Source organism: Delphinus delphis, chromosome 12 (genome assembly GCF_949987515.2).
Source record: "Delphinus delphis chromosome 12, mDelDel1.2, whole genome shotgun sequence".
In the NCBI taxonomy this organism is placed as follows: Eukaryota; Metazoa; Chordata; class Mammalia; order Artiodactyla; family Delphinidae; genus Delphinus; species Delphinus delphis.
In genome coordinates this window covers 64,684,049-64,698,335 of record NC_082694.2, presented here as the reverse complement: position 1 = coordinate 64,698,335, position 14,287 = coordinate 64,684,049, and the positions used below count along the sequence as shown (strand labels likewise).

The 14,287-nt window shown below is 35.1% G+C and overlaps 1 protein-coding gene and 1 pseudogene across 7 annotated transcripts in view; one reads left to right on the top strand and one right to left on the bottom strand.

The window, feature by feature from the left end:
- Positions 1–14,287, top strand: part of BIRC6 (baculoviral IAP repeat containing 6) — a 234,405-nt gene that overhangs the window by 62,258 nt on the left and 157,860 nt on the right. For all 7 annotated transcript variants that reach the window (XM_060026859.1, XM_060026858.1, XM_060026861.1 and 4 more), the window contains exons 14-22: positions 1,014–1,145; positions 1,623–1,754; positions 3,824–4,002; positions 5,227–5,360; positions 5,711–5,872; positions 5,963–6,094; positions 7,006–7,103; positions 8,485–8,632; positions 9,425–9,558. In XM_060026859.1, the coding sequence (XP_059882842.1) occupies positions 1,014–1,145; positions 1,623–1,754; positions 3,824–4,002; positions 5,227–5,360; positions 5,711–5,872; positions 5,963–6,094; positions 7,006–7,103; positions 8,485–8,632; positions 9,425–9,558 (1,251 nt within the window). The remainder of the gene's footprint in view (positions 1–1,013; positions 1,146–1,622; positions 1,755–3,823; positions 4,003–5,226; positions 5,361–5,710; positions 5,873–5,962; positions 6,095–7,005; positions 7,104–8,484; positions 8,633–9,424; positions 9,559–14,287) is intronic.
- LOC132435001 (small ribosomal subunit protein eS26 pseudogene) lies at positions 12,332–13,046 on the bottom strand (annotated as a pseudogene).

The window sequence follows — 14,287 nt, the reverse complement described above, 5'->3', positions numbered from 1 at the left end:
ATCTTGTAGTTGGTTTCTTAAAAAAACGAATTTTCAACTTGGCTGTCTAGGTTTGACGTCCCTCCTTGCCCCCCCACCCCTGTGGTATTTTCCTTCTTTACTTTTTGTGGTTCTATTTAGAAAAGTTAATCCAGAGAACATTTAAGAGCTTTTCAGTAACTCATTGTTGTTCAGACTTGCATAAACTTGAGTAATTTAATTATGGTTCTTGGGAAATGCAGTTAGTTCCTGTGTGAGTTAGTTTCACTTTTAGCATTACTAGACTTACGCATTTCTCTTCCTAAGAGGAGACTTGATTGGGAAAAGAGCTTTGTTATGGAGTCACATATTCTTTTAAGGTTATTAGTAAAACCCAGAAGGTAATGCCAGAAATACATTCATCTTTATCTTTCTTACAAGTTCTGAATTTGATGTATTGAGTTATTAAAATAGATTGTACATATTTGGCATATTGGAAACTAGATGTTATTTCTCAGTGTTTTCTTCTTAATAGGATAATTTAAAAAACTGGGGATAATTTAAGAGTAAAATGGCTACTTCACATCAGGGGTAAAAACATTGAAACCTGAAAAATTTCCTGTTTCACAAATATGTATGTATGTGTTCGTGTATATATGTGCGTTTGTATATATACGTGTGTATGTGTGTGTGTGTGTGTGTGTGTGTGTGTGTGTGTGTGTATTATTTTGAATCATGACAGACTCTGATGTAATTGGGATAGGACTTAGGTGTTGGTATTTTCAAAAGTCTGCAGGTGCAGTACTGTGTAGCCTAGGGTAAGAATTCTTAGTTTAGTTGCCAGCAGATTATTTCTTCAGGTGAATATTCACCATTAAAAGAGAGAAGAGTGTATGAAACAATTGAATCTAATTTTCTTCTTCTCCTAACAACCATTTTAGCATCTGTGATAAAAATCACTGCAGTTCCCAGTTTAACAGAGAATTTTAGAATTTTAGGCACATAAATCATTGATATTAAGCAAAATTAAGTTTACTAATATTTTTATCCTCTAGAAACAGCAGTAGATAGGCAGATCACCTTTCCTTTGTCTCCAGCTCTTAACATTGAAGTGGAACAAAATGGGAAACCGTCCCTGGTTGATTTGAATGAAGAAATGCAGCACATGGATGTAGAGGAATCACAGTGTGAGTTAAATTACAGAGCTGTTGTCCATGACAGTAAAAGGAGTAGTGATCCAAATGCATCATGCTGGGCAAAGATTTCCTTATGGCTTGCAAAAACATGGTTTTAAGAACACAGTTAAGAATAACCTATAATTCTGCTTTGGCAGTATGCTTTAACTTTCAGCGCATCTCTGTGAACACAGCTGCACTAATACTTGCATTCTTGTTTTTTAATATCTTGAGATTTGAAATCATGTCATGGTTCTATAATTTTTTTTTTAATCAAGGTGAATGTAAATAATATGGGAGTGGAAAAGCAACATAATATATCAGATAATTGATTATAGTTCCTTAGCATGATAGTGAATTCTTATTTGAACACATTCAAATATGGAATTTTGTGTGGTGCTGTTACATGTAAATGGGATGGATATTTGCTTATTAAATATTACATTTTAAATTATAAGCTAACTTAAAAATGTGTATTTTTCTTTTTAGGTCTTAGATTATGTCCGTTTTTAGAAGATCATAAAGAAGACATTCTGTGTGGGCCAGTATGGCTTGCTAGTGGCCTTGATCTATCAGGGCATGCTGGGATGTTGACGTTAACAAGCCCCAAACTTGTTAAAGGTGAAGTAACATATTTTACAAAAGCAGAATAAATAATCCCACAATTGTAAAAGTAGATTAGAAAAAACTGATTTCAGAAAAGTAAGATTGTTTTTTGGGGGACTTTTCATTAGTGATTCCATCAGTTTCCTGGTAACTGAGGTAATTTCCTCTCATAAGTGATTATTGTTATGTGAAACTTCAGATCCTACTTTCTGTGTCTTGAAGGTCTCAGTGCTTTTTAAAAAAGCATAAAGAAGATGAATGTAGGATGACTTAGCATGACATACAGAATTCTTCAAATAACCAGACATCATGTTCTGGCATGTTTGCCTTTTCCATCAATTTAAAGTCCTGTGTCTTCAGAGTGTTGTATATTGTTATAATATCTTCGCTTATGGAATTTTTATAGAGGAGTTTTGAAAGTATCAGATGTAATGATCTGAGTGTCTTAAGCACAAATTATAATTAATGTATATTTTATATCTTATATCTGTAAGATATTAGATCTTGCAGTAGTAGGACATTTATTTCACCTTTGTATCTCAGGGGTGAATAAAAAAAGCCAACAAATGAGACACTTACCTTGATTGTTAAAGTAAAATTGGAGGTGGGTAAGGTGTGGAGATCCTTCCCTAAACCAAGAAAATATCTGACCACCTAAGTAACAACTATTTTAATTTGTGTACATTCCCTTCATAATGTTTGTCCCTATTCACACGCTTACCTTTAGCTGCAGACATAGTATATACACAAGTTTGAATGTACTCCCTTGACTACATCTTATTCATTCATTCATTAACTTTATGAGACTCTTTAACTTTATGATGTGTTAGGCCACATCCTGGGTTACAGTGGTGAGCAAAACTAATAATATCTCTTCTCTCATATTGCTGAGAGTATAAGTTAATTTTGTTGAATGAGAGTGTGAAACTGAAAATTTTATATGAAAATTAAAATGTCGGCTTTGACAAAATTGGGGATAAAATTACATAACATGTATTTCAAAAGACTCAATAATGTAAAAGTGTTAATTTTCCCAGAATTTAGTAGAAATGACTCTTCTTCCCATCAAATTCCTAAAACTTTGAACTGGAGAAAATGATTGCTAAATTTTTGTGGATGAATAAAAGGATGATGTTGGCCAGAGACATTTAGAAAAAGAAGATTGAGGTGGAGGGTCTTATTAGATTCTAGAACCTAGAATAATGCAGCGGTAAGAGGAATGTTAACAGTGTGGCGCTAGCACAGTAGGCAGACAGATCAGTGGAAAGCAACAAAAGTAGCTTTTGTAATTACAGAAGGATTTCATACCTGCTTAGGCAACAATCAGCTTATGGTTTGTTCATGGGTATATTAGTTTGAGGGTATTTTTGCAATAAATTTTACATATAGATTGTATAGTATGATCTCAACTTAGTTAAAACCATATAAAATTGAAGCTAGTGATAATAACAACCAATATTTATCGAGTGCTTCCTTTGTGCCATGCAGTTATAAGTGTTTCAGTTACCTTTGAGGTAGGTACTATTATTATTCTCATTTACTTTTGAAGAAACTGAACCATGGAGAGGTTAATTTGTCACATGCCTAATAAAATGGCAGAACCATTATTAAAGCCAGGTAGTGGCTCCAAAGCCTGTGCTTTTTCAACTGTAATACTATAATGCTTATGTGTATGTATGCATTCACATATGTATGTCTGTGCATGCGTGCATTAAAGGACTGGATGGATACACATACGATACATCATTATCTTTGGGTGGTGCTTTAATGACAGTATTTTCTTTGTGTTTTTCTGTAGTTCACAAAATTTCTGTTATTAAAATGAATAACTTCTTTGATTGGGGTAAAACATGCGAGGTGTCAAAACTTTCTATCTTAGGCTGTTCATATAACTCCTGTGCTTTTTGTTCTTTTGCTACCAAAGGTTATTTAGCCATATTGTATGTAAACAGTGTAATTCGAAAATTCTGGCCAAGTGTTATTTTTCTTTTTGTGGAGTTAATTTAACTTGCTCTGGGAAGACAAAAAACAATTTGATTTTTTGGTGATTGAATAATTTACCCCCTTCTGTACCACTCCTCTAGGTATGGCAGGAGGAAAATATCGTTCATTTTTAATCCATGTCAAGGCAGTGAATGAAAGAGGAACAGATGAGATCTGTAATGGTGGTATACGTCCGGTAGTAAGACTTCCATCCCTAAAACACCAGAGTAACAAGGGTTATTCACTTGCTTCACTCTTGGCAAAAGTTGCAGCAGGCAAGGTATGAAACAGTATCATTTTGAACTGTAACGTGCTGTTTTAAACATGGTGGTTGAGATTTGACACACTGTTAGAAGTAGTATGGCCCATAATTGATTTATCAATAGACACTTTGTTTGTATTTTTTCTCTGCAGCAAGTTAAAAAAATATAATCAAGGAGAAAATATTTGAATTAACTTTAAGCCGACTACCTAGCTTATATAAAGTACATTCAGTAGGGAATAATTGTTAGCAGGTACTTCCCTGTATAATTATTCTTAGTTCCTTGGGTGTGAGAGTTTGTTTCTCTGCCCTCTACTGATAATTCGCTACTTTTTTTTGTTTGTTTGTTTGTTTTGTAAACATTTGAGAGACTGCAGGAACAGAAGTTGAGAAGTGATTTTAGAGATGTATCTTAATTTTCATGGTTCATTTTCTACAACTAGCTATATATCATGCAGTTTCCTCATACTTGTTTGATCTTGGACTTTCCTGAACTCTGGAGAGATTTTGTTTCTCTATCATCATTATTCATAAGCAACAATAGCAGTACCAGTAACACTAATCATCTTATATTTGTATAGGTCTTCCAATTTTTCAAGGACTTCTGTGTACTTTATCTGATTTAATCCTCAAAATAACTCTGAGGTAGGCAGAGCAGGTGTTATTACCTCCAGTTTTTCATGTTGAAAGTGAGTGAACCTTAGAGATTGGGGAGCTCGCATATCTTGTAGAGCTGTAGCTGGGACTTAGACTCAAGACTTTGGCTTTATAATCTTAATTCATTGGATTATTACCTTTAAACAGTGACTATGTCTTTCTTTTTTTTTTTTTTTTTTTTTTTTTGCGGTACGTGGGCCTCTCACCGTTGTGGCCTCTCCCGTTGCGGAGCACAGGCTCCGGACGCGTAGGCTCAGCGGCCATGGCTCACGGGCCCAGCCGCTCTGCGGCATGTGGGATCTTCCCAGACCGGGGCACGAACCCGTGTCCCCTGCATCGGCAGGCGGACTCCCAACCACTGCACCACCAGGGAAGCCCGACTATGTCTTTCTTTCTTTCCCTGTTATAATTCTGGGCTAAATTAGTCATTTACTGAATATGAGGGTGAAAGCTGTCATTTTAATGTGAGATTTATGTTTTGATAGCCATAATTCAGTTATATTCTTTTATTTATAGACTTTAATAGTAAATAATTTTTTTGTTTCATTTGTTTGTTCATTCAGTTATTTATTTTTGTATGTTTAGGAAAAATCCTCTAATGTTAAGAATGAAAATGCAAGTGGCACCCGTAAATCCGAAAACCTCCGGGGCTGTGACTTACTTCAGGAAGTCTCAGTCACCATCCGAAGATTTAAGAAAACTTCAATTTCTAAGGAAAGGTAACCTCATTTTCTTGTACTATTCTTAAAGTAATAGGAGTACAAAGGAAGAATTCCAATAAATATACCAAAATACACAAAATTTTTAAATCCTGACTTTTACTTGAAAATTTTTATTTGCTTTTCATTTCTCTTAAGAACTTATCTCAGTGATGGTATATATTGTCTTTCCACTTCATTGGTTCATCCCTGGTGTCTTTATAGTGTTTGGGAATTTTCAAAAGTTCTTTTTTTAAATTGTGATAGTAATGATTTCAAATGAAACATTATATGTCCAACCAGGTTGAAATAGCTTTAGTTTTAACTTTTCTATTTTGGTTGTTAATGTGTTTATATATTCTTTTTTGTAGAGTGCAACGATGTGCCATGTTACAGTTTTCAGAATTTCATGAGAAACTTCTTAACACTTTGTGTAGAAAAGCAGATGATGGCCAAATCACAGAACATGCCCAGAGCCTTGTGTTAGATATTCTTTGTTGGTTAGCTGGAGTACATTCAAATGGACCTGGAAGGTTAATAAGATTTTATTTACCACGGATTGCCCTTTGGATGTTATGATTGGAAGTTCAAGATGAGCCTAAACATCTGCTATTGTTTTGCAGCTCAAAGGAAGGAAATGAGAGCCTGCTTTCAAAAACACGAAAATGTCTTTTAGACATTGTACATGTTTGCTTCTTTGAGGCAGGACGCAGCATAGCCCATAAGTGTGCACGATTTCTAGCCTTGTGTATCAGGTTGGTTTTTTTTTCTTTGTTTTTGCTGTACGTGGGCCTCTCACTGTTGTGCCCTCTCCCGTTGCGGAGCACAGGCTCCAGACACGCAGGCTCAGTGGTCATGGCTCACGGGCCCAGCCGCTCCGTGGCATGTGGGATCTTCCCGGACTGGGGCACGAACCCATGTCCCCTGCATCGGCAGGCGGACTCTCAACCACTGCGCCACCAGGGAAGCCCCTGTTTTTTTTTTTAATTTGAAAATATACGTTGCAGGTGCACCTGCAGTTTGGCAGGGGATACCTTGTCTATAGTGTTATTTGGCCCCTGTTGAATATATGTATAACTTAAGAGGATTTTCAAAAGTTGATGAGGATTATTGAGATTCTAAGAAAAAATTTGGGTTTTTTTGGGCAAAATGTCATGTTAAATAAATCTAGTAATAAAAGAATTCTACTAGGCTTCTTTGCCTATTAGGAAGACTTCGGGGAGTTTGGTAAGGGGATCCCTTCCCCACTTGCACTCCTACTGTCCCTGATTGTCTTTGGATTGTTCACCTGAGGCCTTGTTCCCAGTTACATAATAATTTTACCAGACTTATTTGTAGTGTTATGCAGATCATTTTCTCTAAACCCTGAAACTATCTAGGAAGTGTTTAAAAGCTAATAGTCTATATTGACTATACCTGCTTGTTAGCCCTTTTTGGTAAAGAAAAAAAAAAAAAGAGTGGTTTAATGTGTAAGAAAACAGTTACAAAGACCCTTAGTATAATCAATCCCTACTATCTTTCTGCATGTCTATAGGGCTTTAAGGCAGATTTTCTTCCAATTTGTATGAACACATTTTAAATATTTTAAAAGTACTACACCATGTTTAGAGTTGGATTTAAACCTTGAGTAATGTATTTAAATTTTTTCTTTTAAAATTGTTTTCAGTAATGGCAAATGTGACCCATGTCAACCAGGATTTGGATCTGTTCTGTTGAAGGCCTTACTTGATAATATGTCGTTCTTACCTGCAGCAGCAACTGGTGGTATGTGAAATTAGTTCAATCACAAATAGCTGTAGCCTTAGGAAATATCTCACAGTATGCTTGGGGCTGTGTAGTAACTTTCTTTTTTTTCTCAATTAGTTTTCTTTTTTTCTGTAGCTTATCTGTTTTTTAAGGGGTTTTAAATTGTGATTGGGTAGGCAGATACTCTCTGTTCGATAATATTTTTAGGAAAAAGTTAATGGGAGATTTATGTAAATAACCAGGTCATCTCAATTCATACATTTTCTGTACTTCATTAAAATAATTGAGTTGCTTGGTTGTTCACAAACTAAAATGTCAGTAAGTGCCAGAGAGATGACATAAATAAGAAGAATGGTTCATAAACATATTGTGTGAGAATGGTAGGGTCTGTGGCAAACTCTGATTCCCTAAAAGGAGCCAGTGGGTTGTTTTTTCTTTTTACAGCACCTAAAGACTGGAAATGCCATTCAAAAATGAATGTAGTTATCAGGTAGGAATTTACTATGAAGGGCTACAGATTTGTCCTTTACCTAGTGTTAGTTTTTTGTGGGCATTTCTCACAGTCTTTTATTTTATAAATAACCATTCAACAAGTTATCTCAATGAGATAAACATATTCCACAAGGATTTGATCTTGGTGGTATACCAGAAAAAAAGTTTGCTCAAAGTTAGGATAAATGGTTATTTTATCAATACCTTAATTTAGACAAAATGTCTGTTTATATTTACCTTGAACATATATTGACTAAGACTATGAACTGTTTGTTTTATAGAGTAGAATGTTTTGGACTTGGTTGCTCACTTTAATAGTCTCTGGTGTTTAAAACAGTTTCTTGAGGATAGTGTTAGTGGTAGGGTGCTTAAATTATGGGATGTATTTAGTTAGATATCTCAAGTTAGAGTCTTAAAATACATCATCATGGTCACCTTTTACTATCACCTTTGGTCTGTATCTAACTGGCAGTATGGAATAACTATACTTCATTCACTTGCTAAAGTATATTATTTGTAGCTCACTGCCATCAACTGGTTCTGAAATTTTTAGTACAGAGAAATAGTATTTTAGGAAAGATGGCTTGAAGGACCTGACATCTCCGCTTTTCTAGCTATTATAAAATGTCCCTCAGAGTCATCTCACGTTACTGAAAACCTAAACGACTAAGTTGATCCTATACACTTCTCAAAAAATATGATTGCAGTTCTTTGTCAGTGTCCTCTTAGAGTCCTCCAAGGAGTTAGTCCTTCTTTGTAATTTGCCCTTACAGATTTTATTTCCAGAAAATCCTTCTAGGAAAAGGGGACATACTGATAAATATGAAATCTGAAGTTCTCTTTGTTAGAGAAAAATGAAGAAAAGAAACAGTGATTTAAACAACTGATTTGTTGTTGTTGTTTTCAGGTTCGGTCTACTGGTATTTTGTCTTACTGAATTATGTTAAAGATGAAGATTTGGCTGGGTGCAGTACCGCGTGTGCATCTCTGCTTACTGCTGTGTCCAGACAGTTACAGGACAGGCTAACACCAATGGAGGCTTTGCTTCAGACAAGGTATTTTAATCTATGAAATGACTAATCATGGGCCTTTTGGATATGATACCACCTTTGCACATAATTGTTATTATATATATTTGCTTAAGTTTTTCTTCCCTTTATTTTCTCTGAAAATAATTCCCTTTAACAACTTTGGAAGTCCTGGAGATGGTTATTCAGAGGGCTAATTATATTAAAATACTTAAAAGTGGTGTATCTTGCTAATGGTAGAAGCACTTAAGGTAATTTGTTTCTTTGTTGTTAAAACTTTGTAAGCAAAATTATGTAAATCACTTATTGCCGTTAACTAGTATTCTTTATCTGCTGTTTGATTTTCTAAAACTTAAACATAATGAACTAAGAAATAGCTAAAGGTTAGATTTGAGTTCTTGCCTAATCTTCATTATTTGAAGTATCTTATTTAAAGCAAGGATTTTTGTAATCTTTATAGATTAGAAATCTTGATTTCAATGAGATGTTACTCAAAGCCTTTGTACCTTCTGCTGAGTCAATGTAATGATTGAGGCAAGGGAGGGGTGCTTGATAGCTCTTTCTTGATTCAGACTGCAGATGAAGGTTGTCTTGGTTCATTAGTTATCAGCTTAATTGAAATCACATTTATTGAGTCTCTGGACTGTATCTTTTGGAGTATAGGTTTTCAGGGAACACAGTTGAGATTCAGTGAATTTAAGGAGTTAATAGTGTCGCCTTCTGCCCTGTGTAAAAACTGCTTTGAAAACTAAGTAAATAGATAATTTGTTAATTAGATGGCTGACAGGAAAATTGTTAGGACATTATTTTATTTTTCAGATATGGATTATATAGTTCACCATTCGATCCAGTCCTCTTTGATTTGGAGATGAGTGGCTCTTCTTGTAAAAATGTATACAACAGCAGCATTGGTGTCCAGTCAGATGAAATTGATTTATCAGATGTCCTTTCAGGTAGTAAAGTCTTTTATTAAAGGAATTTCTGAATTTTATATCTTGGGTTTAAGTTACCATTGATTTTTTAATAGATTGTAGTCACTACATTCTATCTTTGAGAACTAAAAGTTTTTAGAACTTAACTTTAGTATCCGTGAGTCATTAAACTATTTGCCTTTGTTTCTTAACTCCCCCCTCAAAAAATATTGAAGTTATTTTTGAAAGGGTTGCAAATTTGGTTTTTGTGTGTGTGTGTGTTTCATTGCATGTCAGTATGACGTTAATGCTAATAAGAGATTAAAATTTGGTTATTTGTTGTAGTCCTTTCAGTTTTATGTGGTGTGCCTTTGTTGTTCATAAACTCAAAGAACATGTTATTTCATATTACAAAATATGAAAATAAAATTAATTTATACTTATTTTAATAAGCAAAGATGCAGAAAGAAAAAATAATTTTCTGCATCTTCTGTCACACTCTCCTGAGGTGAACTTGGTACACCATGTTACATGTATTCTTGTATGCATTTCTAAAGAATATGTTTTTAGGATTGAATGTATAACACTATTTGTATAATCTTTTCAGGTGCTGGAATTTGGTGTTTTTCTAGTTTTGTCAGATAGAGCAATGATCGCTTTGTTTTTTGTTTTCTTCCATCTTACCGAACTTACTGCAGGTGTTGCTAGTAAACCAAAATGTTAAAAAATTTATTTGTAAATATACTATGATAATTACCACATTAATTATAAGTAAATTTTGGGAGTTAGTCTCAGGTTTGTAAATTATGAGTTGTGAAAAAAGCAAAAGAGAAAAATCAAATATAGAAATATAAATAAAACATAAAATGTCTCAACTCTAACCTCTTCATCCTTTTAGATTACCATTGTTAACAGAATGCTTAGCTATTTAGACTTATTTGCTACATGTGTTTATGAGCATTTTTAATGAAAGAGGTCATACTATACTTCTGGTCTGTTACTTGCTTTTTAATGACTTATTCTGCCTTAGATACTGGTGTTATCTCCTCTGTTTGATGACTTAGGCTCCTGACTACCTTACTGCCAGTGTGTCTCTATCTAAGTGACTTGTCAAATTATGAATAGAACTCAAAGGAGGGGTTAGAATTAGACCTGTAGATGCCTTCTGAACTCCTTAGGATAGAATGAAATTCCTTATAGAGAGAACGTAAGGAGAGGACCGTAACGCTCAGGCCAAGCCTGGGGGTTAAATAAGCAAGAGCAGCCATGCTCTATATTATAGAGTATCATAGTCCCAGAAGAAGGGACTTAGAAGTCGTGATATATGTCTCCATATGAACGTCTCTTCATTTTATTTCTCACCATCCAGCATTCCTTTTTTCAGTTAATGGCATCCATGGCACAAAACAGAAATCTGAATGTTATCCTCTCTTTCTCATCCTCCACAATGAGGCTGTCGTTAGATTCTATTTTTCCACCAACATATATTTCAAATCTGCCCATTCTCTTACTTCCCACGATCGCAGTATTACGATCTAAACCACAGTCGTTTTGAACCTGGACTACAGTAATAGCTTTCTAACTGGTCATTCTGCACCTGTTCTTGGCTCACTTCTATACATTCTCCACAATGCAATGAATGCAATCATTTTTGAATGCAAACCTGATCTGATCATTCTCTGTCTCTTCTTAAAATACTTTTCATTTCTTTCCATAATTGTGCAGTCCAGAGTCTCTAATATAGCATAGAACATCTTGTGTGATCTGCCCTGTTAGTTTTCTTTCTGTGGCCCAGTGATTCTCAAAGTGTGGTCCATAGGTCCCCTCAGGGTTCCTGAGATCCTTTTAGGGAGTCCACGGGTTAAATGTTTTCATGATAAAACAATGTTACTTGCCTTTTTTCATTGCATTGACATTCATACTGATTGTGCAAAAGCCTGATGCTCTTCCCCATGCACTTAGAGTAAGAAGTATGGCAGTTTCACTTAGAAATACCTTTGATGAAACAGTAAAAATTGTTAATTTTATTAAATTTTGAACTCACGAGTATGCATCTTTTAAGTATTCTGTGATGAAATGGGAAGTGTGCATGAAACACTTCTGCTGCATGCTGAAGAACCATGGTTGTTTCAAGGAAGTGCACTTGTGCAGTTGTTAGAGTTATAAGCTGAACTAGTTGCTTATTTCATGGTGTATACCATTTTTATTTGCAAGAATGACTGATAAAATACGTTTATTCAGATTTGATTATTTGGCAGGTATTTTCTCAAAAATGAATAAAAAATGCCTGTCAGTATTCATCCAGTTGATAGTATTTGTTGCCAATATTAGAAGCAGACTTTTAAGCAGAAATTAGAATTTTGGAAAACTTGTTTCCTCTGAAATGAGCTTTAATGACTTTTCTGATGGCCTACGATGATATTAGTGAATGTCATTTTCTGATATTATATGATGAAATGTGTTAACATTTGGAAGATCTGTATATAGCAGTGGACCAGTATTTTCCCTATGATTGATGCATGGTGATTCAACATCAAGCATGGGTTTGAGAAGTTCTTTTTTTTTTTTTTTTTTTGCGGTATGCGGGCCTCTCACTGTTGTGCCCTCTCCCGTTGCGGAGCACAGGCTCCGGACGCGCAGGCTCAGCGGCCATGGCTCACGGGCCTAGCTGCTCCGCGGCATGTGGGATCTTCCTGGACCGGCGCACGAACCCGTGTCCCCTGCATCGGCAGGCGGACTCTCAACCACTGCGCCACCAGGGAAGCCCAGAGAAGTTCTTTTTTTAAGATTTTTTAAGATAGAGTTTGAGAAGTTCTTTTTTTAAGATTTCAGATACCGTATTGCAACTAATCCTAAACTACCACTTTCCAAGTTTTTGAATATTTAATACTTTATTAAAATATTCCGTTCTTTTCCAATCACATATTTGTATTGGGTCGGCGTTTCTTCATGTATTTCTGCCAGAGCATCCTATTGTAATACATTGAATGCAGAGGCAGATAGGCAAATCCAACTACCTTCTGATAAGCCAAATTTTAAAGAGATTTGCAAGAATATAAAACATCACCAGTCTTCTCATTATTTTTGTTTTTTTTTTTAAAGTATAATTTCCATTTTATTGTCTTTCCAGGGGGCAGTATTTCTTTAGTCTTTAAGAACTTAGCTTCTTACATGGGCTTTGGTGGAGGTCGTGGGGCAGCACCAGCAGGTCTAAATCCAGGTGGAGGTGTTCGGTCCTTCCCGGCTTCCCGAGAACGATTCCTGACTGCCTTGCTGTGAATGGCACAACTCACGCAGTAATGCAGTTTCACATACAGCTTGGGAAGCACATAGGCATCGAAAACACTCGCTTTGGAAATGTCCTGGATGGCTGTGGCCTCTACGATGTTCCGAATGACGAGCTTCTTAATGGCCTTATCCTCAGGCACGCGTTGGGCACAGTTGGTGCAGCGAATAGGCTGCATGTGGCTGCGGCCCTTCTTGGCACGACCATTATTCCTTGTTTTCTTGGTGATAACAGTCATTTTTCATCAAAAGATGCTATTTAGTTTTATACCTAATGAGTTTATTACTGTTATACTAATTAATGTTTAAAATATTCTCATCTTAAAATTTCTACCTTGATAAATATTTCTGTATAGACACACACACACACACACACACACACACACAGAGCCAACATAAATGAAAACTCAATTTTCAAGTTCTTTTAATTATTTTAAAGATGTGTAGAGGGGTTTTAGGGTTGAGAAATGTTCCTCTAGGCACATTTTTCTTTCAGTTTCTCTAATGTGTCATGTTCCTTCCTACTGAAGGGATTTCACTCATGTCATTTCTTCTGCCTGGATTCCCGTCCCAGTGAAATAAAGACATAAAAATCTTTTATTCTTCCCATATGTCTCATCACCTCATCATGGAAGTATTTTATTACCCCTGGCATAGATTGATTTCCCCTTGATTTATTTATCCTTTGAACTTAAGTAAAGCATAGGAATTTTTTTTGGTTCAGTTGTATAATTAATTAATACCTGGTAACCTTGAACAGAATATGCATTTCATGACAACTAGGGCCTGTCCCTTTTCTTGTATCTCCCATGTCTTCTATTGAATAAGTGCTCAATAAATATTTTTTTAACACACGTGTCAGGTCCTATGCTGGGTGCCAATGGGACGTTGGAGAACAAGGTTTTGACAGTTTAGTCTTGCGTTTAATTTATTCCTTCAGATGTTTGATGATATTTTTCATATCTCTCCATTCTTTCCATCTTCTCTTTCTGTTTTACTTTGTGTGTTAAAGAATTCTGTTTAAAAGTAGTGCTCTGATTAGAACATTTGAAAAGTACTAAAAATAACCCTTCCCTCTTCCTCCCCTTGTACGATATACACCACTCTTAATTCTTTTGTGTTCTTCTGTCCAGTCTTCTTACTGTGGTTTTATGATTTGCATAGTTGTGACCATTTGATTTTTCTTTCTTACTACTACATGTGCCAACTTAAACTTTTTATGATTATAAGGTAGCATATCTCATTCTAGAATATTGATATTATATTCAAAATATAAAATTTATAGATAAACCTTGCTAATATTTTAGAATTTTTTTTAGTTTTTAATAAGTGTCATTTGTACTGTTGACATCATAGAATGTATTCTGATATTTTGCATACTTAAACAGATTGAGTAATAGCTAATCTAAGTAGCTGGTTATTTTTTCCCCTCATTTAAAATCTATTTTATTTATTTATTAATTGTTTTTCTTTTGTCTTCTATTCC